At 40.7% G+C, this 25,138-nt stretch overlaps 2 protein-coding genes across 7 annotated transcripts in view; one reads left to right on the forward strand and one right to left on the reverse strand.

Annotated features, from left to right (window-relative positions):
• The window catches only part of celsr2 (cadherin, EGF LAG seven-pass G-type receptor 2), a 57,072-nt gene extending 54,598 nt beyond the window's left edge, over positions 1–2,474 (forward strand). For 2 of the 5 annotated variants that reach the window (XM_068314646.1, XM_068314648.1), the window contains exon 34: positions 941–2,474. In XM_068314646.1, coding sequence (XP_068170747.1) covers positions 941–965 — 25 coding nt within the window. In that variant the 3' untranslated portion in view covers positions 966–2,474. The remainder of the gene's footprint in view (positions 1–940) is intronic. The other 3 variants (XM_068314647.1, XM_068314650.1, XM_068314649.1) reach the window with 3 other exon arrangements.
• A 2,141-nt stretch (positions 2,475–4,615) lies between these two features.
• Positions 4,616–23,237, reverse strand: dstyk (dual serine/threonine and tyrosine protein kinase). 2 transcript variants are annotated; one of them, XM_068316305.1, is made up of 15 exons: positions 22,740–23,237; positions 22,203–22,448; positions 20,871–21,280; positions 16,196–16,690; positions 15,902–16,097; positions 11,696–11,934; positions 11,127–11,210; positions 10,870–11,046; positions 8,604–8,733; positions 7,762–7,918; positions 6,963–7,095; positions 6,709–6,822; positions 6,104–6,218; positions 5,810–5,944; positions 4,616–5,471 (listed from the first exon to the last, which is right to left on the reverse strand). In XM_068316305.1, the coding sequence occupies exons 2-15, from the start codon at positions 22,399–22,401 to the stop codon at positions 5,284–5,286; spliced, it is 2,772 nt and encodes a 923-aa protein (XP_068172406.1). In that variant the 5' UTR covers positions 22,402–22,448; positions 22,740–23,237; the 3' UTR covers positions 4,616–5,283. The 2 variants fall into 2 exon arrangements, with proteins under 2 accessions (XP_068172406.1, XP_068172405.1); XM_068316304.1 differs by having other exon boundaries at positions 22,203–23,237.
• Between the last annotated feature and the right edge of the window lie 1,901 nt (positions 23,238–25,138).

Below are 25,138 nucleotides of genomic sequence, written 5' to 3' on the forward strand. Positions count from 1 at the left end.
TTGTTTCGGACGTGCAGTTCAAGCTTTTTACCTGTTTAAATGCTGCTGATTGATTTTTTGTGTAAAACATAGCAGCCAGGTTTTTAATACAATTACAGCTCACAGAAATGCATTGATTTTTGGATCATCTACAGGACTTAAATCCTAGCATCTATTACATCTGTTGTAGATTAATCACAATTTCTCAGACTACAGAAAAGTCTTTAATTTAAATAAAGAGTCTGACTGGATTCAAAGTTTTGCCTGACGTAGCAGTAACTACTTAAATCTTACATTATTTACATTATTATTATAATAGTTTCGCTTCTGCATGTCCAATATGAAAAAAGTGGTGCTTCCCATTAACTAAACCTCAGCCTCTGTCTGTATTTCATTAGTAGTGAGTGGAACGCAGTGAGACAGGAGCCCTACATGTTTATTTACAGGGTGCATGAATAATCATTTATTGTGTTATATTAAGAGAAATACATACTGTTTATATACAGTAAATATTAATGTAAGTACAGTAATATAAATATAGAAAACAATATATAGATATGAAGATATAAATTGTAGTTTACTAATCAAATCTCTTTGCTCCTCTCTTTCCAAAAATCATAATAGTTTTTTACTCTTTAATTTTATGCCATGAAGCTCTGATCCTCATTCAACACCATCAGGATCACCGTCTTCAGATTGGTGCATAATTTTACTATCGTGTGTGTGTGTGTGTGTGTGTGTGTGTGTGTGTGTGTGTGTGTGTGTGTGTGTGTGTGTGTGTGTGTGTGTGTGTGTGTGTGTGTGTGTGTTGTGTGTTGTGTTTCATCTCTTCACATGTATTTTCTTTTCTTTTTGTGTTCTCGTGTTGCGCTGCATTGTGTTCATGGTCAACACATTCCTCCCCATCCACCTTCCTCCTGTCTGCTCTCCTCTTCCTCCATGCCCCATCCTGTTTTACTAGCAGCCACTGCAACACCTCCGTGTGACTACACTGATGGAGGGGTGTGTCTTTGCAGGTCATAGAGCCTCCATCCTCAGGACTGACTGCAAACTGGAAGCACCAGACTTCCCCTTTAAAATGTGGGAAAAGAAGGAATTCGTCCTCATCACCAAGATCCTCTGAAGAAATGTGTGTGTGTGTGTGTGTGTGTGTGTGTGTGTGTGTGTGTGTGTGTGTGTGTGTGTGTGTGTGTGTGTGTGTGTGTGTGTGTGTGTGTGTGTGTGTGTTTGTGTGTGTGAGAGCGAGTGTTCATACATGTGTGCCAAATGTCAGAGTCCGTGCACTGGCCCCGGTCACACACACCGACAGAGCGAGTCTCCCCCTCCCCTTAATTAAATCATTTTGTTTACATACTTGAAGAAATGCACTTTTTTTAATTTACCGACCAGATTTATTGGCGGTTGATTCTTTTATTTTATTTTTTTATTTTTAGTGTTTGTTTTGTTACCGGATGTGTGTTTTGTTTAATGACTGTGGAACAGCAAAGAGTTTGTTTGTTTGTTACTTTGTTAGTTTGTTTGTTTGGGAGGGGCATTTAGTTGCAAAGATTCAGGGAAGTTCGTTTTTGTCATACAGAACTACTTTGTGACGTGTTCCTGGTTCCCTCGCTGACATTACTGTTGGACACGTTTGTGTCGGTGCCTGAAGGAGGATCCACTATTTCAGATTCATGACATCGGATTCATTCACACGCCTGAAATGTCCAAAAGGCACAAACCGCTGAGTGCAGGTCATCTGCAGAGGCTGGGTGGGGTCACGACCTCTGAAACCAGGACCTGCCTTTGACTGATGATAAGCTATTAGTGATGAATGAAGGATGAATCCAGAGGCCAGAGCTCCGGTCCCACAGTTTCCGCTGTCCTCACCAAGACAAACCTGCATGGAAATTCCTGAGAAGGACTTGAGGACTTTTGATACATCTTTTTTTTTTTTTTTTTTGTGGTTTTTGAGAGCACATTTTGTATGGACATTAAAAGCTCTCCTGTTTTTCTCTGAGGGATGAACATATTCATTTGAGTTCAGTGACTTAACAGCTGTATTTTAGATTAGCTACAAAGCTTTTTGTTATTTGTAAAATAATGAGACAGATGTAAAATTGTACTGTAATACTATTTGAGCTGTAATCCATTTTTACTGTACAGAGTGGCCTGTATGTCAATCCAGAACATCAAGTGTAAGTTAATACAGTATATAAACCTGTTTTTAGAAATCAATTAAATTGGGAGGAATTCTCTTTTATCTAAGTTACTACTGATGTGATATTTGTGGATGCCATGTGACCAGCCATATGAAGTCCTTATATAAATGTCATGCCATAAGAATCAACACTAGCAGGTCAGTCATACCAGCTCTGGAGGTCCAGCTGAAGATTGTGTCGCTCATGTTTCTACTGATTAAACTGTTTTCTACCATTTCCATCTTACCCCAAATTTTTTGGACTTTTGGACTGACGACAACTTCACCTTTTGAATTTCCGTTGTGATGTAATTGCTTGAACAGCTAAGAGGATGGAAACATCCTTCTGCTGTGCAACTGCTACAATCGGATATGCTGCTATAAAAGAAACCAGCTGTTAAAAAGAATCTGAAGCCTTTTTTATGTTGAAGTATTAATTTAACGTGAATCTATTGATCATACCTGATTATAAAATCTAAAGGGTTTGAAAACTAAGCTCACTCTTCTTTCTGGAAGACAGTTGGATGATAATGATATCAGAACCATATCTAAGTACTGTAACTTGAAGGCTTTGCTGTGTCCAAAGGTGAAGTCCACTCACCAGTTCCTGTTAGTCACACATATTTAATTGGTTTTAGTTCTTCAAGAACCTCCGTTGGAAAAATTTCTTTTCCTAGTTTTATGGGAGAATGTACCAAAATATTTTTTCTTCGCAAGCATTCAGTGTGTGAAGACTGACAAAAAAGTCCATCACATATGATCCATTAGTAAGCTTAATGTTTGGATTAGTGTTGGTAGGATGATCGTAGTGAGACGAGCTGCCGGGTGGAATCACATGAACCCAACAGACCTAAAAACCGTATCGATTTTATCATCCGTCTTTCGAGAAAACAAGCAGATTTATTTACTTTGAAGTTTTCCTTCATGAAACCAGCCGCTGAGATACGAGTCTGGAAACAACAGCAGGTGAATTTTAATGTAGAATAACTAAATGCAAATTATCTGATCAAAACAGAACCAACTAAATTGTGTTGATGGTTAGATATCAATGCTCACAGGTGATTCTTCTGGTAAAAGTATTATTGGATCAAATCAATAAAATTATTGCAATCATGAATGAGCAGCAACAAGCTTTTGTATCAGTATGGGGAATAGTTTTGTTAGCTGATTCCATGTATTACTCTATTTTTGGTGAGGTATGTTAAATATTCAAAGAGTTGCTATAAATTAGCACCTGAAAAATTTCGCAAATGTCACTAATTTACAGTAAAGCGTCCCCGGACGTCTCACCGGGGACGCTGGCAGGATCTCGAACTGTTGGGGATTTGGTGGTTTCCTTGTCACACCTTCACAGGTTTCATGGGGTTTGTAGATGTCACTGCACATTTGTCAGCTTGAGTGGCATTTACGGGTTCCACAGTCATTTCTCTTGCTTTCCTCATTGTCATTCCGACTCTTAATCATGTCATTAAGACTCACATGATGATCCAGGGGATTAACAGATTCCTTGTGACCTCAGTGACCTTAAAGACCTACTAAAGTGCCTGATGGGTCAACAGCACACCTGACCTCAGCAACTCTCGGGGTGTTAATGGCATCACGAGGGGTTAAGATGCTAAAACTCCCCCAACAGTCACTGACGGATGAGGAGAGTCGTCTATAAACCCTACACATTATTTTTACTTATCATTAACGCCAAGAGAGAAATTGTTTTGAATGTGAATGGTGCTGATTGGAGGTTTGTCAGATTTTAACTCCTTCAGCTTTGAGAAGGAATACCATTCCGTCTTATTTTTGGCAATTACAATGTGAACATTTCAATATATTGAAAGGTGGTAATATAGATTTTGTAGATATTATTTTAGGTGGTAATGTAGATTTTGTAGATATTTTAAGGTGGTAATGTAGATTTTGTAGATATTATAGATATTATTTTAGGTGGTAATGTAGATTTTGTAGATATTATTTTAAGGTGGTAATGTAGATTTTGTAGATATTATTTTAGGTGGTAATGTAGATTTTGTAGATATTTTAAGGTGGTAATGTAGATTTTGTAGATATTATAGATATTATTTTAGGTGGTAATGTAGATTTTGTAGATATTATTTTAAGGTGGTAATGTAGATTTTGCAGATATTATTTTAGGTGGTGATGTAGATTCTCAAACAACGTGCAAAAACACCTTCGGGTTTGGTCTTCGGTTTCCATTGTAGAGGAGCAGGACTGATCTGATGAGTGACTTGATGTCAATGGACTGACTTCACACACACTTCTTGTACCCTGGCAACATTCTGCAAAGATTACTTCTAGACAACGTCAGGAGAAAAGAAGGCATATCAAATCCACTAGATGGCTAAAATGCAGGTTATCGTTCTTTATCATTGAAATCCTCTTCTGTATTCCTTAATCTGAACTGTATTTGAATATATTCCACTGATGAAATTAATCATTACCCACTGAGAAAATATTTATGTTTAATCAATAAATACTTAGTAAAATGGTCTCTTAATTAAAACCACATTTACATGACATTCCTTAACACAGAATGCAGACAGAAGTACTTTCCTCCGCACAATGTGTCCTGAACTTGTGGTACTATGACACTTGACATCGGCCTTGAGGTGGTGCAGGAAGACGATTCTTTTTAAGGAGTCATGACGTTCTCATACCTCAGACCGGCTCAACAACCTGTTTATGACACACTTGTGTTGTAACAGATCGTTTTATTAAAAAAAGATGTATTTGTATAGATGCAGACATGTTCACTTTAAATACAATCTAAAATTAATCTTTTATATATTTATATTTTTTTCCGTAATACTGCGAATGGACCGTGTTTAAAACAATCTGCATCTAGTAACAATCCTATAACCAAGTAGCAATGAACATGGCACCTACAACAAAAGAATTTGTAGTTTCTATACAAATAAACAAAGCACAAACAATAAAACAAACACATTTGCGCACCTCTAGTATCAACTCTTCATAAATAATGAAAATCCAACATCTGTGAACACGGAGGACAGTTTGAGACTGTAAATCTGTTCTCTGTTCATAAATACAAAAGTCTTCACTGATCAGAATCACACACACACACACACACACACGTTAGTCTGTCTGAAGTGTTTTCAGTTTGAGTCCTCAAGGCTGCAACTTTTTTGTTCCGAGTTGCCGTTGCAGAGCCGCACCATGATGCTTTGCAGGCTGGGCTCCACTATTCCAAGCAGGGGGCGCTGAGAAGGGTCGCCGTTCCAGCAGGCCTCCATCAGCTGCCAGCATTCCTCATCGAAGCTGGGTAAACGCTCCGGTCTGGCTCCTGGAGGACAGATGAGCACGACTGAGAGTCTCAAATGACGTGTTCGTCCTTCTGAAGGAGACCGCCTGAAAACTAGCTCGTTCACAGACGAGTACTCCGCAGAAAAAGACAAAGAACCACATGCTTTGTTGTAATGAAGACGAATCAAGAAATACTCTGCTACAAATATGAAGCTGAGATCCTTCAGCTTCGTAACCAGAGCGCAGACACATGAATAACTTATCTGTACACGTTAACACCATTCTGAGGTTGTTGAATGAAGTTTTTTTCTGTTATAGACAAACCCGGAGGTATAGACAAGAAGTCGTGTGTGTGCAGTTTTGTTTTTTGTTTTTTACCTTTCTTAACATTATTCCAGAGTTGGTCCTTACTGGAGCATTTCTCAAAGGCTTCTGGGAGTTTCACTGATCCAGTGCACAGGTACCAGAACAGGATCCCAAAGGCGTAAACGTCCACGGAATTATCGTATTTTCCTGTCAGCAGAGGGGTCGCAACAAAGACAAAAACCTCAGAGATGTACTTATTGATGATCCCCCATCGCTGACAAGAATTATTATACAAAGTGTGATTCCTGTTGTTCCTTGACATTCATGTAACAGGATATTCCTCTGAAAGTAAAGAAAGACCTGTACCTGTAAACAGCTCTGGAGCCATGTGGATGGGGGTTCCCACGATGCTGCCGGACATCATGGCTTCTGGTTTACAGAAGCCCAAGTCGGTAATCTTGGCACGGTTTTGTTTGTCCAACTAGGGGGGAAAAATAGATAAAAAATGAACCCCTGTTTGTGAAGTTTTTTACTCTACTAGTTTTCTGTGATAACAGGATAAACCATCGGTTGGAAAAATGTCATTTTCACTGTAGAGACTTTTTACAAAAATCTTTCATGAAGGAACAGAACAGGTGAAATGCAGCTCTGAAAAGTTATCCTTCATGAATGATCAGAATCAGAACACCTTTATTGTCTAGGCTATAAGTATACCTTTATACATTGGCGTCCCAAACTATACGGTCTTATGGATAAAAGTTATCCGATAGAAAACCCTTCCCTAGATAAATTCTTCCATGTCACTCTATTGTCTGAAAAACGAAAATTAGAGTTGTTGGGAGTTTGTTAAAACCAGACTGATCTCTGCTTGTTCATATTTAGACTTTGTCAGCTTTTTCTCTGCTCCTCTTCCCATGATATCTACTGTACATATATAGTGCTTGCAGAGTTACTATTGGGTCTGAACTTACCAGAACGTTCTTTAGCTTTATGTCTCTGTGAAGGAGGCCCTGACTGTGCAGGAAGCGGATCCCCTCCACCACATCCAGAGCAATCTGAAGCCTCTCCTTCAGCAACAAACCAGCCTGATGCAGACAGGCAGAGTCAGACAGAACCAACCAAAATGTAAGACAAGAAAAACAAAATTAACTGGAAGATGAAGATGGCATTCCTTATGTGGTAAACACCGAGTGATCTGGTTGTTAGCTCGGCGCTATGGGCTCACCTTCAGGCCCGTGTACAGGTCTCTGTGGAGTCGCTCCATGATGAGCAGCACGGCGATGCTGGAGCCGTCGGCGTAGGTGTGATCGATCACAGAGCCGTGGAGGTCGACGAGCCGCTCGTGTTTAGGAAGAGTCCTGAAGCAAAGGAGAATAAAAAAAATAATACACAATGTTATCTGGTAGTGAGGGTTCTTTGAGTAAGAGCTAAAATCCCATAAGGCCGTTCTGACCTGTGCCCCTGATCAAACTCAAAGGACTTGACCCACGCTCACTGACCAAGAGAAACCTGACATCGGTTTACGTTCCCTGACAAACCACTGCATCCGATGCAGAATGTGTGTGTTCTGGCATAAAATGTGTCGTGTGTGAAAGTCACCATCTTGTGGTGGGGATGAAGTACTGAAGGACTAAGATCAGGATTACTTTCCAGATTTCTTTAATGGCTGTTTAATCCTACACTGAGGGGTCTGCAGCCAGGACCTTGATTTCGGGCACTGAACAGACATCCTTCATCAGAACAAACTGACACCAGGTTAAATCCTGGATGGAGTATTTGGCAGTGAGAGAAGTCAAGCATTAATAAATAACTGGTATGTTCAACATGCACACACAGCATTGCTCCAAGGCGACAACAGGTAGAACTGTTTTCAACACACTGGGTGGAGTCGTACTTTGAAGTGAGTTCTGCCCTGAACAAGCATCTGGCTGAAACGAGTGTCGGGTTCTGGTGCCAGCAGAAGTTTGTTCTGAATTGTTAAAATACTTCCTTTGCATGTGTGTGATGTTTCCACACTCACTCACCTTGTGTAGTGAAACTCCAAAGCCAGGTCGTTCCAGTGTTTATCATCGGGTGGGACCACGGACTTTAACGCACATGGGTAGCGTCCCCCCCAGCTGTCACACAGATACACAACTCCGTACTGGCCCCGGCCCAGCTCACGCCCCAGCTTAGGCTTACCTGAAAGAAATGAAGTGGAGTCACTTTTAAAATACCTGAACCCAGGATGAAGAGTAGAAAATAGGTCAGATGCTCTGTGTGTGCTGAACTGATGTTTGAGCTTCACTCTGCAGGAAGGTGCAGAGTTTAAAACAGTGGCACTGTGTTCACATTCGATGCTGAGGAGTTTCTCTGTTCTGAGGTGAGACCTGCTTTCACACAGTGACCAGCGAGGACCACCCCCCGAGCTGGAAATCCTCCATGTGCAGATTCCTCCACATGTCCCTGGTTTTACTCTACTAGAGTTGACAAGTTGTGGAACTCATTTCTGGGTTGTTTGCAGTTGAAATGTGATTCACGTGAATTTCCAGTTGGGAAAAAATTAAAACTAAGCATTTTTTGGGGTTTTTTTTTAATTAAAAAACAAATAAAATTGAAACTAAAGCATGTCAAGTTGACAGTGAAGCCTTCTTGTGTTTTATAGCAGATGTATTTTAGATGAGCAGTACACGCGTCATTAGAGACTCTTTTACTACCTTAACTAACCCTAACTAAATAATATTCCAAACAAGATGTTTTTAATTGTCACATGGAAACGATCCAAACAAACAAGTGTAACAAAACTTCAAACAGGTTTGTGTTAGAGTAGTGGATGCAAATCTGACTGGATGTGTGTGAACAACGGGAGCCTTTGGCGGTGACTCACCGTGCAGTAAGACGTCACGCAGGGAGCGGCTCTCCAGAGACAGGCGGGCCAGCCGGGGGGCGTGGTCCTTCCTCACACGCAGCCATAGGTCCTCAGTGCGCTCCAGTCGCCCTGTGTGTCCTTCCTCCAGCTACGAGCACCAACACATGACGAGACGTCTCATGGTTAGTAGTGTGAACGGCTGCATAAGAACTGGTGCTGTTCACCAAATCACTGTAATGTGAATTGTTAAAGCTGTTCATTCCCTTTGGAGGGAGGGAAGGGGGTTGGGGTCTTCGTCATCGGCTACCATGGAACCTCAGTGGTTCTCACTGCCTACAGGCCAGGGGTCGTGACCTCTGTGGCCATGTTGTTGTTTATCTGACTGATTAATGCAGAGTCTGAGGCCCACGGTTACCCACGTTCCCATGTGTTCTGTTTTTGAGCTCTCATTGCCGCCACTAGCTTTTCTCTCAGGCAAATTAGAAACCTGATAGACTGTAAAGTTTGGGTCTTTCTCTATGTGATTCACCATCTGTCTGCAGAATGATAATATAATATCCTTAAAAACGTGTGGCTATAATTTTTCTCTATTCCTGTTATTAAATTCATGCTTTTAGTCACATTTGCTTTACTTGTCTCCAGTTCCACAGATTTCTAAAAAGAGGAAATGTGGCAAATTAATTAGAAATTCATGCATCTTTCACTTTTAGTAATCTGTGAATTAAAAAGGCAGAGAATAAGAGAAAATATTCCTGCTGCATTAAAATAAAAAAGGATTCATATGGATGCATGTTTCATCTCTTAGGAACTGAATTGCTATATCTTTTCAATGCAGACAAAAATGACTCTGCCCTTAAATTTCAGGGACAAGAAAAGCTTTCTCCTGACAATCCCCCCTTTGCCTCCTTCACACGTGTTGCATTCACATTCATAGCACCTCCTTTATGGCAATAATGCATAGCAACATATTAAAATGACATTTAGTAGAGCACATAACCATGCGTAGGTCCATCAGTCCTTGTTTAGATCATGGCTTTGGAACAAAAAAATGTAAGATTACTGATAATAAGCCAAACGTTTTAAGATGGTGGATCCTGGTATTTATTTGGATCCATATCAAGTTCTACAGATCCCCACGTTAATCGCTGAGAAATTACATAAAACATAAAAAAACACTCAAAAAAATGTTAAATTAAGAAAAATCAAATATCCTGTAGTACTCCTCTATCCGATCTACTTAAAGATTTTATCAGGACTCTGCCCTAAATTTACCCCCCCACTAAGTATAATGTAAACCCAGTAGTTCTTTGCGTAATCCTGCTGACTGACAAGTAAAAAAACAAACACAGGAATGAGGGTGGGAACATAACCTCGCTGATGGACGTGACAAGACTGCCTTAGTTTATCAGTGTGTTTGTGTGACTGCATGATGAGAGAAGAACAGAAAACATCTTATGTGCACTACGCTTTCCGTCATGTGATAATCATCATCAGAGCGATCTGACTGACACCGACTGGTCAGGGACTTCATGACAGCAATTGCAGCCATCAGTTTGTGCACATTAGCACTCAGAGGACCAAACGGTTCAAGTGAGGAAGGAATAAAGATGCTGAAGCAAGGCTGCACCTGAGAGCACATAGACATGATCTGTAGATGGAACTGGACATTTCATTGGGCTGTCAGTCATCTTAAAGTGTGTTCAGAAAAAAAATATGAGGAAAGAACAAGCAGCCACAGATAGAGTAGATTAAAAATTTGAATCTATTAAGATGATTCAGCAGGACAGCAGTCAGGTAACTGAGGTCATATTCAATAGAAATCAAAACAGCAGTAAGGTGAAACCCCTCTAGGATGTTCTCTTTGTGCGAAAAAAGCTGAGCAAAAAAAACAGCAACTAACGATCATCAGTCAATTCATTGTAGAAGTTATCATCTCATTCTCCCATCTGTCTTGTGCCACAGGTGTTTTAAGGTATTGGATTTCATTACACACACAGGGAGAATCTTCAGATATCATCTTCTCTTCGAACAAGATTTTAAAAAAAAGGAATGTAGCTTGCATGCACTGCAGGATTTTATTCAGATTCTCAGGAGGGATCTGACTGCACCTCCTCAGATGATCTCTAGAGAGGCAGCTGTGAGTACCGACACAAAGAACAACAACCGTGGTGATTGGCCCACTTGAGGAAAAGTGAAAACAAAAGAAAGGAGTGTAGATGAGGAATGGATGAGAGGTGTCTATCTGTAATTTTACAAGAACGCAATAAAGAAGTGATAATGTCACCTGGCGCAAGGAGGCTGCAAAGGCCTCGTGGGAGCTGTTGAGGCGAGTTCTAAACTGGGAGCAGATGCTTCTGGCCAGTTTAGCAGCACTGAGACTCTCGATGGCGTCCTGTGCCACCTTCCTCTTCCACTCCGGTGTGATGGAAGGAGGGTTCACAAACGTTATCCTGTGAATTATCTGGGAGAAGGACACAGAGTAAGAACTGCTTCTTTACAAGTTCTCTTGATTTGAAACCTGTGTCACTTTCCATTACTGACCTGTTTGATTTGCTCCCAGAAGAGTCTCGTGACAGAGGATCCTGAATGAAAAGTGACCTCCACATGGTAAGCAGCATTTAATAACTGTGACAGATGAGAAACAGAAGCATCAATATGTAGTATTATTATGCAGGAATCTACACACACACAGAGGTAAAGGCCACAAACAGTTAAAGAGGATTGTAAAACGTCACCCAGGTCTGTCTGTTAGCAGGATTACACATATCCTGACATGTTTGTATGAAACTTGGATTTAGATAAAAGGGCTGGTCGTGGAATATTTCTTCCCACTTCCCTAAAACTTTTTTTTTAATCACTAATACTTAAACTAGTTGAGGGATTTCTGATGTGTGAAATGCAGAAAACCATTACACTTTGGAGTGGATTTGAAAAAAGGACCTGTGAATTTTTCCTCTTTCATTTTCTTTAACAGCCAGTTTCATGTTTCATATGTCGGAAATGATATTTGGGTTTAACTTGGATTGCTGTGTGTTGTGATGTCATCATGTTGAAAATGAGGAAATATAGAAAACACTGTTTGTTTCTTTCCCATCACAAAGTGCACCCACCTGTTTGAGGTGATTGGACGTGACGTTGTGGACAGAAGAATCCATGTTGGACTTCTCCAGACTGTTGAGGCATCGCTCCAGAGTTCCCACAAAGCTCTCCCTCAGATAGTCCACAGAGCTGATGAGCTTGTTCGCCACTGCCTGGTTCAAACGAACCACGATAAGTTCCTGGATCTGGTGGATGCAAGATTTGATGTCCTTCGATGTAACAGGGTCTCCGTTCGTTGTTACGATGACGTCTGTGGGCACAAGAAGAGTTTGGTCAGCGAACATGTGGTGTGTGTAACCTCTAAACAAATATATGTAGTCTAGAAAGTATTTATGAGGTTAGTATTTTACCTTGTGTTTATATTTAGAGAGTTTGAATTAAGACAGTTGTCAGTTTCCTCATTAAAAATTTAAGAGAGAACAGAGAAATATGGAAATATGCAGTCCTTTAACAGAACGGGTCCGATCCCACCATCAGCCCTTAGCTGAACGCATTCAACTTTCTCCCTTATTTCCTGTCTCATTCTCAGCTGTCTCTAACAAGAAAGGCTGGAAATGCCCCAGAAATTACCTTTTTAAAAGAAAAATAATCAAAGTTACTGTGGTCCATTAAACCACATCCCATTTTCTAGGAACCAAAACTAATTACATAAGTGCGGAACATGCTTTTACTTGACTAGACATCTCTCATTGTGCTATTGAACAGGAGTTTAATCTGTGAGATGAAATCATCTTTATCACATGTTCATGTACAGACATGAAGGTCTTCTAGAACAAACTGGCACATTTGATTAAAGCATCTAGAGAATCATAGCTCCTATTCTGAAATCACAATTTGAAGCATGTGAGAAAAAATAAAAGCATGTGTTTGAGAAACACATGAAAAGTCATCTGCCAGCAGCAGAGTTATCCTCACAGAGATTTAGAATTCCTGAGCTGAGCTCAGAGCGTGTGTGAAAGCAACTACTATCCCAAGAAAAAAGTGTAGATAGTTATCTTTTGACCTGGGCCGGGAGCCCCTTAGTGTCCTCTGTTATTTGGTGGGGGCCCAGGGCACACTTCACCAACATTATCTGGGCTTGCACTAGGAGCTAGTATGACGAAGCCACTGTGGCTCAGTGTAAAAGAATTGAGTAAGCCACAAAAAGCCACATTCTGTGTCCAAGACAGTGGCGCAGCGCACTGACGACCAACGCTTGTCGCAGTGGGGTGTAGGGGGGATACCCCCCCACAAGGTGGGTATGGGGGGCCTCCCCAGGGAAATTTTTTAGAAAATGGGGTTGTTTTCCTGCATTCTGAGGGCAAAATCTTCTGTTCAGTTTACCTACAAAAATACACTAAAGTCAACAGTTCAAGCTGAATTGTCTTTATTTCTGTCCTACTTTATACAGGCATAAATGTGAGAGTCAACTATTGAAAACTTCCATTCACTATGTGAAGATACAGTCATACAAAATATTACTCAATGTTTACTTGTAAGTTTTACTTAGACTAGAAGACATTTTAACTTCGACCACCACCACTGGTATGCCATAGTTTAGTTTAGTTTGTTTTCTTTTAATTCGATACATGATTTTTTTAATTTTGATTTAAAAAGGAATGAAAAGTAGTAAGCGAGGTGAATACCCATTTCCATGCATCACTGGTTATTCCTGCCGGTCATAGGGATCAAAAGTCTAAGACTACAAAAAAGTATTGATAATATCTTTCATTTACCTTCTGATCGGTCTGTCACCACTCCTACCCCCTCTCAGCATTCACCTTTTGTTGTTTAATTAGGATTTTAACACAAACTCTACTATATAACACTGTATTCTTAATTTCTTTCAATCGATCGTCTTTGCCTTGTCTTACACCAATTCGCGGGTTCAGCTTGTAAAAATAGAATCTCTTTGTTTTTCATTGGACGAAAGGAGGTCATGACCCGAGTGCATATTTAATGATTGGGAGCGATACCGGGAATTTTGGTATCGATCCGATACCTAGTAAATACAGGGTAGTATCGGCCGATACCGATACAATACCGATACTTTTTGCTTAGAAATGTCAAAATCATTGAATAACTGAGTGCTCTTCTTCGACTTTTCGAGTGCCTTCAACACCATCCAGCCCCAGCTCCTGCAGGATAAACTGACCTCCATGGCTGTGGACCCCTACCTCGTGAGCTGGATTACGGACTACCTAACGGACAGACCCCAGTACGTCCGTATGGGGGACTGTTTGTCTTCTATGGTGACCAGCAGCACGGGGGCGCCACAGGGGACCGTTCTATCCCCCATTCTCTTCACCCTCTACACATCAGACTTCAAGCACAACTCGGATACATGCCACATACAGAAGTACTCCGATGACACCGCGATAGTGGCATGTATCCGGGAGGGTGATGGGGGGGGGTACAGGGCATTGGTGGCTGACTTCGTGGAGTGGTGCCAACAGAACCAGCTCCAGCTCAACGTCTCCAAGACAAAGGAGATGGTTCTGGATTTCCGGCGGGCACCTCCCTCTCCACAGCCGGTGATCATCAAAGGCAGTGAGGTGGAGGTGGTAGAAAACGATAAGTACCTGGGACTGCAGCTAGACAGCAGACTGGACTGGTCACTCAACTCCAACTGTGTGTACAAGAAGGGGCAGAGCAGGATGTACTTCCTAAGGAGGCTGGCCTCCTTCAACATCTGTCCTAAGCTCCTTTTCATGTTCTATCAGTCCGTAGTCTCCAGTGTGCTGTCATACGCCATTGTGTGTTGGGGTGGGGGGGCCAGGAAAAGAGATATGGACCATCTGAACAGACTCATCCGCAGAGCGGGCTCAGTGGTCGGGCTGAGCCTGGACTCTGTGGATATGCTTCTGGAGAGCAGGACCATGTCTAAAATTAAGGCCATCATGAACAACACCAGGCACCCCCTACACACCACCTTCTCCCAGCAGAGAAGCACCTTCAGCGGCAGACTGCTGTCACACAGCGCCTCCACAGAGAGGCTGAGGTCCTCCTTCGTGCCCCGTGCCATCAGGGGGTACAATGACTCTCTCAGGAGGAGCGGGGGGGAGGTGGCGAGGTCAGCACGGGGTTGAAAATGGATTTAATTTAATTTAATTTTATACTGTTGTGTGTGTGTGTGTGTGTATATATATATATATATATATATATATATATATATATATATTTTATTTATTTATTTTTTATACTGTTTTATATTTTAATTCAATTTTATACTGTTTAGATTTTATTTTATACTGTTTATATTTTAATACTGTAATATTTTTAAATTTTATACTGTTTATATTTTAGTTATAGTTTAGTATATAAGTCCTGTTAGTGCTGCATGTGTCTGTCTGTTAGTGTAATGTATGTCCTGTGGTATGTCCTGTGATGTCAGTGTTTCCTTTTCTCCTGGTGTTTATCCAGTATTATTTGTTATGTAATGCCTGAGCAGTGGATATATGCAATATCCTCCGGGATTAATAAAGTATCTATCTATCTATCTATCTATCAAGCCCAGGCTATCATAAATGAAACGCTAAAAAGAATCCTTTCCGCGCATTAAAGGAAATGACAGAAATTCATGGATCATCCCTTTGTCCAGATCCATTCCAAAGACGGATTCCATGGAACACGCTCAACGTGTGTATATATGTGTGTGTGTGTGTGTGTGTGTGCGCGTGCGTGCATGTGTGTGTGCGCGTACATGCGCTCTAGAGTACATGTATCTTTGTTGAGTGTAAAAAGAATTTGCCAAATAATAAAAGTCATAAAAATAAAATCATAAATAAAAGCCCACAATAATTTATCAAAACCTCATATTTACAACATGACCACTAAAAACATGACCACTATAAAATTTTCCCAGTTGATATAATGAATGTAATATGAACCATTATTTGCTTAGTGATTTTTTTACAATAGACAACATAATTTATTAATGGCTCAACTTCGTTTTTGTGGTTTGTCATCATTTTTTTCCTCTATGTGATAACAGCAGAGTCATTATTTTGACAAACATAATACTGACGTTCTTCTGGTCTCTTCATGATTCAATTAATATCAAAAAGGTTTTAACTTAATCCGTTAACAAATTCACGATCATTGGCAAATTAATTGACTCCAATATCTGGACACCAGCTTTATTGTTTATGTCATTGTCACGTGTTCTACTACAGACGTCCACTGAGAATGTCTTCCTTAAAAAGGGGAGCCCTGGTTGATCTGGGGCGCTCACTTACCTGTGAACTCCAGGTTCTCAGCGTCTTCCAGCAGCTGCTCCTTCATGCTGCTGAGGGTCTCCACAATCATCTCCTTCATCTCTTCCTGTTTGCGGTTAGCGATGGTCATGAGGGAGGTGAACAGTTCCCCCTCTTTCTCACGCGTGTACTCCAGCCTGCGTGGAGTGATCTGCAGGTCCCTCTGCATGTCGAAGGCCTGCAGAGACACGAGGGACGGAGGAATAAGGGTTGTCAGTTATATTCTGTGGGCATCCTGGCTCCAAACAGACGGAGCACACGCAGTTCCCTCCTCACCTGGTTGATGAAGAGATCGAGACAGCGACAGTGGAGCCCATTCAGCAGGTTGGCGGCCTCCACCTGCTGGTTTTGAAGAACCTGGCGAGCAAACGGGACGAGCAGCCGGTGTAATCTTTCGAAACTTTCCCCCAGCACGCTCTGGGGCTTGGGCGTCTGCGTCGGGGCGCCGCAGGAGCAGTTTCCTGTCAGGCCACTGAGGAAACTGAGGGAGAGGAGCTGCTTGTAGAGGGCACTCTTCTCCCTCTCTTTTTCCTTCTCGGCACGGCGACCGGGTTCTGGGGAGGCTGCTGGAGTGGAGTCAGGGATACGGAGGAAACAAATGGGGAAGGAGAGCATCTCTCTGACTTTCCTGATGACAGCGACGTGTTCGTTGCTGAGGGAGTCCTGGTTAATGGCATAAAGGATGATGGGGATCATGTTGCGAGTACAGTCTTCCAGGACCTGTTCTATGGGCTGGACACTCTGACAAGGCACCACCATGACTTTTGCTTCCTGGAGAGAGAAAAAAAAAAATCAAAAAGAAAAATTATTTTATTTTTATTTCAAGCACACTGCTTTGAATAAAAGCAATTAAAACAAAAAACGGTTTGGTGCAGAAAACCAATTCAAATTCATCAAATTCACATTGAAATCCAGGCATGCAAATGAGATCAGAAGAAAATCTGAGTTCAGTTGCAAAATTGTTGGTGTGACAATGACGCAAAGGAGATGAAAGGGTTTAAAGCTTGTTAACTAAAAGGATAATTGTACACATAATGTGTTTAATCATCTCCAACAATAGAACACATATTTTAATAATAGACAGTAAGTTTGGATGACGTGAAAAATAAATAAAATGCACATACTCAAGTATTGACTACAAATGCCACAGTGAGTATTTGAGGCAACTGAGGCAGGTTCAAACCAAAGTCCACAAGAGGTTCAAAAGGATAGAGAAATATTACAAAATAAAAGAAACTAGTGCTTCTGAAAAAAGCTGAAATTTTGGCTGGATTTCATCAATACCAAACAAATGGACACGTTCTAAGAAAGGCTGATAACAACCGGACTGTAGGCCGGTCAGAACGCTGCGTTGTTACGCAGTCATGAGCTCAACGTAGTAGGAAATTCAAATTCAAACAGATGACAATGTTACCCTGACGCAGCATTCCAGTGTTCGCTGTCCCCCTTTTAGCTCTAATACAGTATTTTTTGCACTATAAGGCGCACCTAAAAGCCTTTAATTTTCTCAAAAGCTGACGGTGCACCTTATAATCCAGTGTGCCCTGAAAAAAGCTTTAAAAAAGGCCATTCATCAAAGGTGCGCCTTATAGTCCAGTGCGCCTAATAGTGCAGAAAATACTGTATATTTTGTGAAAACATCTGGAAAAACTCCTCATTAAGTGGTTGAAACATCTGAGAAGATAATTTATATTGGCTGATCAGCCATAATTAATTGAGAGAGAACTACTGAGCTCGCAAGAAATCACCACATTCTGACTTGCTTTTGATATTGAGTTAACGTTGTATATTTTTGGGGAAGGAGTCGTCACAACAAAAGTTCAAATCTGACCACTGACTGAAGGCCTTCAAGGGACCAAGAAGGCAGATTGTTCTTGTGAATATTATTGTCTACAATGTACACATTCTGAAATGTTAACAGAAAACTAAAAACATGTCAGATCTGAAGGATTACCAGTTCATAAAGTAAAGCAGCACGTTTAATTTCACTCATATTAGCATTCTGTGACGCGTCCTCCAGCACCAAATGATGGTGGCCCTTACAGAGTAACCATAGCAACACACTACAGCAACACAAATAGATTTAGTGAGTAATTTAAAATTTTTATTTTAAGATGACTAATAAAAATTAAATTCCAACGTGTGGAATAATTTTGTGGTTAATGATATAAAAACTATGTTAAAAAATGTTTGTTTAATTTTAAAGAGCTACTACAACCACATTGGAAAAATGTTAAATGATATTTATTGTTTGTCAAACCTGCTGTACATTATCCAAACATGCCATGGTGACAGGGTTATAAGGTTGACCTGTTTTTTGGACAAAACTATCAACCGAGTGACCAAAGAACGGAGGAACGATGGCACAAAGGAACCAAGTTCAAAGAATAAATCCCACCCAGTGCCCAAAATGCAAAAACACACGTCACATGCTCCTTCTATTTCTGAACACATAATAGAAAATAAATACTTTTACTGATCTTGGGAATGTCTGTGATATGTTTCATTTTTCATCAGCCTAAATAACAACACAAACAAAACCGTCTCAGAGACCGCCTGAAGAAGCGATCATGACGACGGAAAAACAGTTGAAGAAAAGAGCCAAAAACGACCAGCAGCTACACAAAGGAGACAGTCAGTCCTATCGCCAAGAAACAAGAGCGGAGCCCATCTGAACGGTCTCTCTGGAACAAAGATAGCCTGCAAACATTTGCTCACATCCAATCCAAACCAAGAGAATGTTTCAGTCTCCTCAAGACATGAAACTTCCAACAACACCCTTTGAGAGAAATGGCTGTGACCTCTTTCAAACTTACTACTTTGTTTTCCTGTGTGAGGATGTGAGGGTCTGACCTAGTTTATGAAGGTCGAAACAAACGACCACATAAGAAAGTAGACCTTTCGGTATTTGCATATTTTAAGGGTGGCTACTAATATCACAGCGCTCTGATAGCAAGCAAACCTTCTCCTGTATGGAGCGACAGCAATTAGCATAAACACAATCTGGACCGGCCAAGAATTTTCGGGACGTTTCTAACCCGGTGGCTTCTGGTGTTGGCCTCCACAACAGGTTGCTGTGATAATTACAGGAGAGTGTGAAAACCACAGTTAGTGGAGAGATTCTGTTGCTCTGTTCACTCCAACCTAAACTAGTTCATGTCTTATTGATTAAAAGTAAACCAAAGACAAACAGCGCACTGCTTTAGTTTGGGTAGGTTTTGACAATCCCGTGTTTCTGAGCCTGGATGATGCAAAATTATGACATGACAATTATTCAGAGTTCTATATTGTAAATTTTCTTTGAGCATGAGGTTAAGGAAATCAAATAGAAGAAAAAGTGAACTTCGCATTCATTCATTATTTTTGTTTTTCATCCATGGTTAATTTTTTTTTTACTAAAATTTTAAGAAACATCTCAGTAAAACATCAAATATCAACATAAGTTCTCACAAATAAAGATATTCCACAGTATTGAGCCTTTGCAATAAGGACCCTTACGTAAAGCACATTTTGAACAAACACAACATTCTTTCAAGACGCGACCGAGTTCAACACAAACATGTTAGTCGAACTTGTGAACTGGTCTCCTCTGCATAAATATCAGTGATTAAATTAACTGTAACACTCAAAAAAAAAGTTTTTGTAATCAAGTGAACCAGGGTCCCATAATTCAGCTGTATCCATAGCAACTTTATCACAGCAAAAGCTCTGGGTTTTTTTTATCATGACCAGGTCATGTGAATTGCACCAGACTAACAGCATTACATAAGGGGGTTGGGCGCTGGGCTGATCTGAGGCCGAGCCCGGCCTCATTTATGGGGCTTTCAGATGCTCGGTGTGGCGGCCTGATTCGAAAGAATTTCAAACAAATTTAAATGTGTCCCACATGATGAGGCACAAGTACAATCCTCATTCGAACCCTTCTGAATCAATTCACACTTACAACATGCTGAGATTTTCAGGCTGTACGAGCTACCGTTATGGCCACACCACTGGAGTGAACAATTCTTCCCTTTTTTTCCATGAGACAACTGGTCTCCCTACCTGGGAATCAGTTTAAAAAATGCTTTTTCTTTTCTTTTTCTTTTTTTGGAAACTACAAACTAGGAGAAAGGCGATTGAAAAACAACCCACGAGTTAACAGCAGCACAAATTAAGTAAAACACTCAACACAGGAAATAATCAGCTCTGGAAAGTAATCTGCTTGTGGGCTAAGTTATGTGTGAACACAACGGCTACAGGAAGAAAGACGCAAATTTAAACTAATAGCTGTGGCCATAAGACAGAAATCCATCATGTAACAGTGTAATAGGGACTTTCATTTTGTTATGATAATGCAGCTCACCACATGACTCCAAAGCAGATGTTTTTATTCTAAAACTAGCAGTAATTGAATAAAACTTTACTAGTAAAAATTACTTTCCTTGAATTGTTTTAAATCTAATTTTAAGTGGTTATGGAAAAATACCGTTTTGACAGGGCAACAGTAAATAATCTGTTCTTGACAAAACATATTCCCAGACATGCTCAAACAAAATAGGAGGACATGAGAACACCATTAATTCCATGATGTAACTAAAATGAAAAAATAGCCCCATCAGTCCGCAGAAATGACTTTCACTTATTGTTAACAATCAAAAGCGAAAAAACATTGATAGAATTAAGCCTTGCAATATTTCATTTTGTGATACACAAAAGAATCCCAGACAGCGTTACAAATTTAAATAGGTTTACTCACAGAGACTGAAAATGATTTGTGTTGTGTTTAAAGCCCAGAATTAGACAGCAGTGTTGTACGTCGTTTTATTCTCAGATGAAAATAATGAAGTCATGGAAGAAAAGAAGAAGCACACTAAAAAAACACACACACAGGCACACGACACAACACAGCACCCTGGTGACCACATCGCCAGATGATGAATCACATCCCCTGCCAGTGATTTAAACTCACCTGTAGCAGAGGGTGATGCAAGGTAATCTCCAGTTCAGCCAGCCTGTGTGCCGGGTCCTCACATTCTGCATGTATTTCCAGGTCTTCCCTGGGCACCGTATCCCAGCGGCCGCGATTCGCCACCAGCTGGTGCACCAGCTCATACTGGCCCGGTAGCGCCAAACTGAGCCGTGTCTGTCTTCCGTGGGTGAAACAAAGCTTCCGCCTCTTGCAGACAGTGCCTTGGATTCCTTCACATGTCTCTCCGGCGTCGGGACCCAACGGCAGCAGCCTCTCCCCCAAAAGGCAGTTAAGGAGCTGGTAGCGGGCAGCACAGTCCTGGCCTAGCACCAGGATGTATGGAGCAGCACCCACAGCGTTATGCAGGAACTCTTCTTCATGGCTGGGAAAGGAGATCCAGCTAAACTGTCCTGGAAAAACAAGAGGTGCATGAAGCTGTGAGTTCAATTAAATAAAACCTTATCAAAGTTGAAGCAACCCTTCTCTCTTCTACTCGATGACACTTTATCCTTTATGTAAGCACACAAACACATACAGTAGAAAAAAATTCCACGCTGTGGAGCGTACAGAGCAGAATCAGTTCAACCTCATCACTGTGGGATACCAGACATAATCCTTAGAGATGCTGAGTCATGGTGGAAAAAAGACTTCAAGTTAGAGCAAAAAGGAGCCACACTATCTTAAAAAATACTATTTTATGCCTTTCTCATGGTTTTACTGTAACTCTGTTTCTCCCATTTGTTTTCACCCTAAGACTGAATAACCTGTGGGCAGTGATTAGACTATTCTTAATGGAAAGGGATGACAGACATCAGTAAATAACTGATCAAGAAATATTGCAGGGAAAAGATCCTTATGCCTGAACACCATGTGATGTTAAATGTTGAGCAGATAAGAGTGGAACCAATATAATATGAATCTGTTTAGCAATGGAACAGATCTTGAGATTGACGTCGTGGAGTGTACAAGTCACATTAAAAAAATTACACACAACACCAAACTAGTGCAAAAACTGAATAAGTGTATGATAGATTCGGCTAGAGGGTGTCGAAATCGCAGCATACTTGTAGAACTTAATCTCATGCTTTTCAGACAGGGCTTAATCTCTTCAGATTTCCCAAATCCCAGTTGTCCCATTTCACCACGGGACACAGCGGTGTAACGTGGTTATAAATACATGGTTGACAGTGACATCGGATGATTTAAACGTGGAAAAAAACGAATTTAGATGCAGTAATAGAAAATGATCAGAAGTTGTGTGTGTGCGTGTGTGTGTGCGTGTGTGTGTGTGCGTGCGTGCGTGCGTGTGTGTGTGTGTGTGTTCACACCTACCTGTCTCCAGAGACGCTGAATCGGAGCTCATGGTTGATGCACAGGCGTTGCTGTAATTCTGCTTGATTTCCCGGAAGAAGGCGTGTGTCTCCTTCAGGTTCTTCTTCAGCTGGACGGTGTGTTTGTTGTAGCTGCTGAAGATCCTCGTCAGCTCCCGGGCTAGCGGAGTGGTTTTCAGCTGCTGGACGTTTCCCTCCATGGTGTGCGGCTTGTGTCGCTGCCTCCTCCTCGGTGTGGTCTGCGGGGCTGACGCAGAAGAAACACCCACAACTAAACCTGTTAGCTGACTGACAATCAGTCCAGTTTAGTGTCCGTGAATGATGATTAGATGTTCGGTTAGGCCATACTAGTGGAGGTGAGCAGCACGACTAGCTAGCTTAACCCAGTGGCTGCAGCGCGATAACCATTGAATTTAACAGGAGAGTTAGCTAATGAAAAAGTAGCATTAAAGCTATTTCGGAATCATGTGTTTGCGATCCTTTCCAGTTCGCACTGACAGACGACAAACTGAGGAGTGTCCTTGAAACAAAAACATACCAAAGACCACAATGATGTGCTAGTAGTCGGGTTTCTGCGACCTGGTTGTGGTGCAGAGAAAGTTAGCGATGCTAACCAGAAGTCATCTCCTGTCCGTCGTCGCCTTGGCCTGGCACAACAGACATAGCCCAAAAGGTTCACGTAATTAGCCCGAAGCACCGTTTCACACACATGAAGTCCTCGGCGGAAGAGACCAGGTGACAGTTTTAGGAGTTCTTTGTAAACTGATGGAGGTGGGGGGAAAAAAATCACGACAGGATTTTGCTGATGAGGCTTCGCGGGAATCTTTCTAAACTGGCTCCGGTCCGGGAAAGCTAGCGGACATCATCGACACAAGAAAGAAACGAGAGAAGAACGAAATGACATTCGCTGTTTTTTTCCTCCGGTGATGAAGCTGAAGAGAAGAGCTGTTGGTGGTGCAGTGCGAGGTGTGTCCGCGTCAAATCACATCGATGCGATCCAGCAATCAAATCACTGCAAAACACTAGTCGTCACAGCCAAAAGTTAGGCAGAAGAAAGGGCGGGGCTCGGGATCGCGCACTGCGTGCTGGGAAATGTAGGAATATTGGTTCTCACGCATCAAACGCTGCAGCGTGTGGATGTTTCAATGAGTACTGTACTCTATTGCTCTTCAAATGGCAAAAAAATAACTATGACTACTAAACTAAATGTTAACCATGAGATTACAAAAATTCTCATCTCATGATTGTGTAAAAATGTATAGATCTGTTGTGATAACCTGAGAATTTTCTGTTGTATATAGTTTTAAATCACAAGGCAAGAAAATTTGCAATATGATACTTTCTGAAAGTGCAAAATAAAACAAAACATGATGATGATTAAAGTTAAAGTATTAAATAATAACTCAGTCTCAAGTTAAAGTTGATTGATTGATTGATTGATTGATTGATTGATTGATTGATTGATTGATTGATTGATTGATTGATTGACTGACTGATTGATTGATTAAATTAGATTATACCATGTTGTTATTTTACACATGAAGGACTTGAACACTGTTTAGCATCTAACCAAGTAGCGAGGTTGCAAAAATACATTTAAAGATGTATAAAAACGAAAATTTCTACAGAATGAAATACAATAGCAGATCAGTGTGCTTCAATCTTGACAACTGTAGCAACTTATTTGAAATGAAAATGTCAGGATACAAGAAATATCCATAACTAATCAGTTCATTAGACTTCAATATACTTTCATACTATGTTTTTTTTACTTTTTTCTATTATTCCAATCAGATTCCTTTTGATTACAGCCCACTGGGCAGTAAGACATATAACCCAGTGTATTCCGTCAATCTTCTCTGTTGCTACACTATTTAGAGGGGTTACTATGTCGTTATCAGTTGCTCACACTTTTATCAATCCATTACAGTTTTATATATGCAGCATAAGTAACGCTCCATCCTCACACTCCACGCATGACTCTATAATTGCCAATGCAGAAACAAACCATAGAAAAATAGACCTATACAACAGCATAATATTGGCTAAATATTTTCATATCAAATTATTACAGAAAATTCTTATAACAGAGTAAATGAAATGTGAATGTAAAGCTACAATATATGATTTGCTTAGAAAATTTAAAGTATGACACTCAGAAAAATGAGGTCCACCCTTATGAATGTTATGAAGTCATATTTTTGAGAGAAATCTTATCCCACAAAATCAGCCATTTGTTTTCATAAAATAGTTAAATAATTTGTTTTAACTCAGAATTTTAACTCTATTTTCTGGTGGTAATGGGTTTCTTTATGAACTAAAGAAATCTAAGGGCCATAAAAATGTATGCTTAATATGCTTGAATTACTAATTAGTTTCCTCAAGCTGATGGATTATCAAGAAGAACAAAACAAAATCAACTGGGCTTGCTTTTGGTCGGTTGAAGACGTCATCAAGTGACCGAAAGCAAACCCAAATGATTCTTTTTTTGCTCTTCTTGTTTTACGTTGACCTAGGTGACTGAGAACCTACACAGACACAACTGATGGATGACCATTGAACAGTGTGAAAGGGCAGCGCTTGAAGCATGGAAGAACCCTTCAAACTCTGGAGTGGATCTTGGTAAAGGGGTGGAGCCATGCATTTTCTAAGAACCTTTAGGGCAGTCATTGGGACTGAACACATGTCTTGTTGAAATATGAGTTGCATGAATTAGGGTTTCATAGAATTAAAAGAAAAAGTTTAGCCCCGTGTGATTTCCTAACTATTCTTCTAAATCTGAATGGATTACTTTTTTCTGTTCGTCTGTTAAAAGCTTAGATGCTTTAATTTAATAATTTCAGACAGGCTGGTATTTATGCATGGTGTTCCTCTCCAACGGCTCATCTAATAATAGATTAATTCATGTCTGTGCACTTTGCTTTGTGTGTCCTAACT

Source organism: Antennarius striatus, chromosome 5 (genome assembly GCF_040054535.1).
Source record: "Antennarius striatus isolate MH-2024 chromosome 5, ASM4005453v1, whole genome shotgun sequence".
Classification (NCBI taxonomy): Eukaryota; Metazoa; Chordata; class Actinopteri; order Lophiiformes; family Antennariidae; genus Antennarius; species Antennarius striatus.

Bases quoted from the DNA above. Each gene is read 5' to 3' on its own strand.
- dstyk (XM_068316305.1), bottom strand. From the start codon at position 22,401: ATGGAGGGAAACGTCCAGCAGCTGAAAACCACTCCGCTAGCCCGGGAG. The intron at 11,211-11,695 runs GTGGGTGCACTT...CATCTGTCACAG, and splicing joins CGTCCAATCACCTCAAACAG to TTATTAAATGCTGCTTACCA. The intron at 11,047-11,126 runs GTCAGTAATGGA...TCCTTCTCCCAG, and splicing joins TCTGGGAGCAAATCAAACAG to ATAATTCACAGGATAACGTT.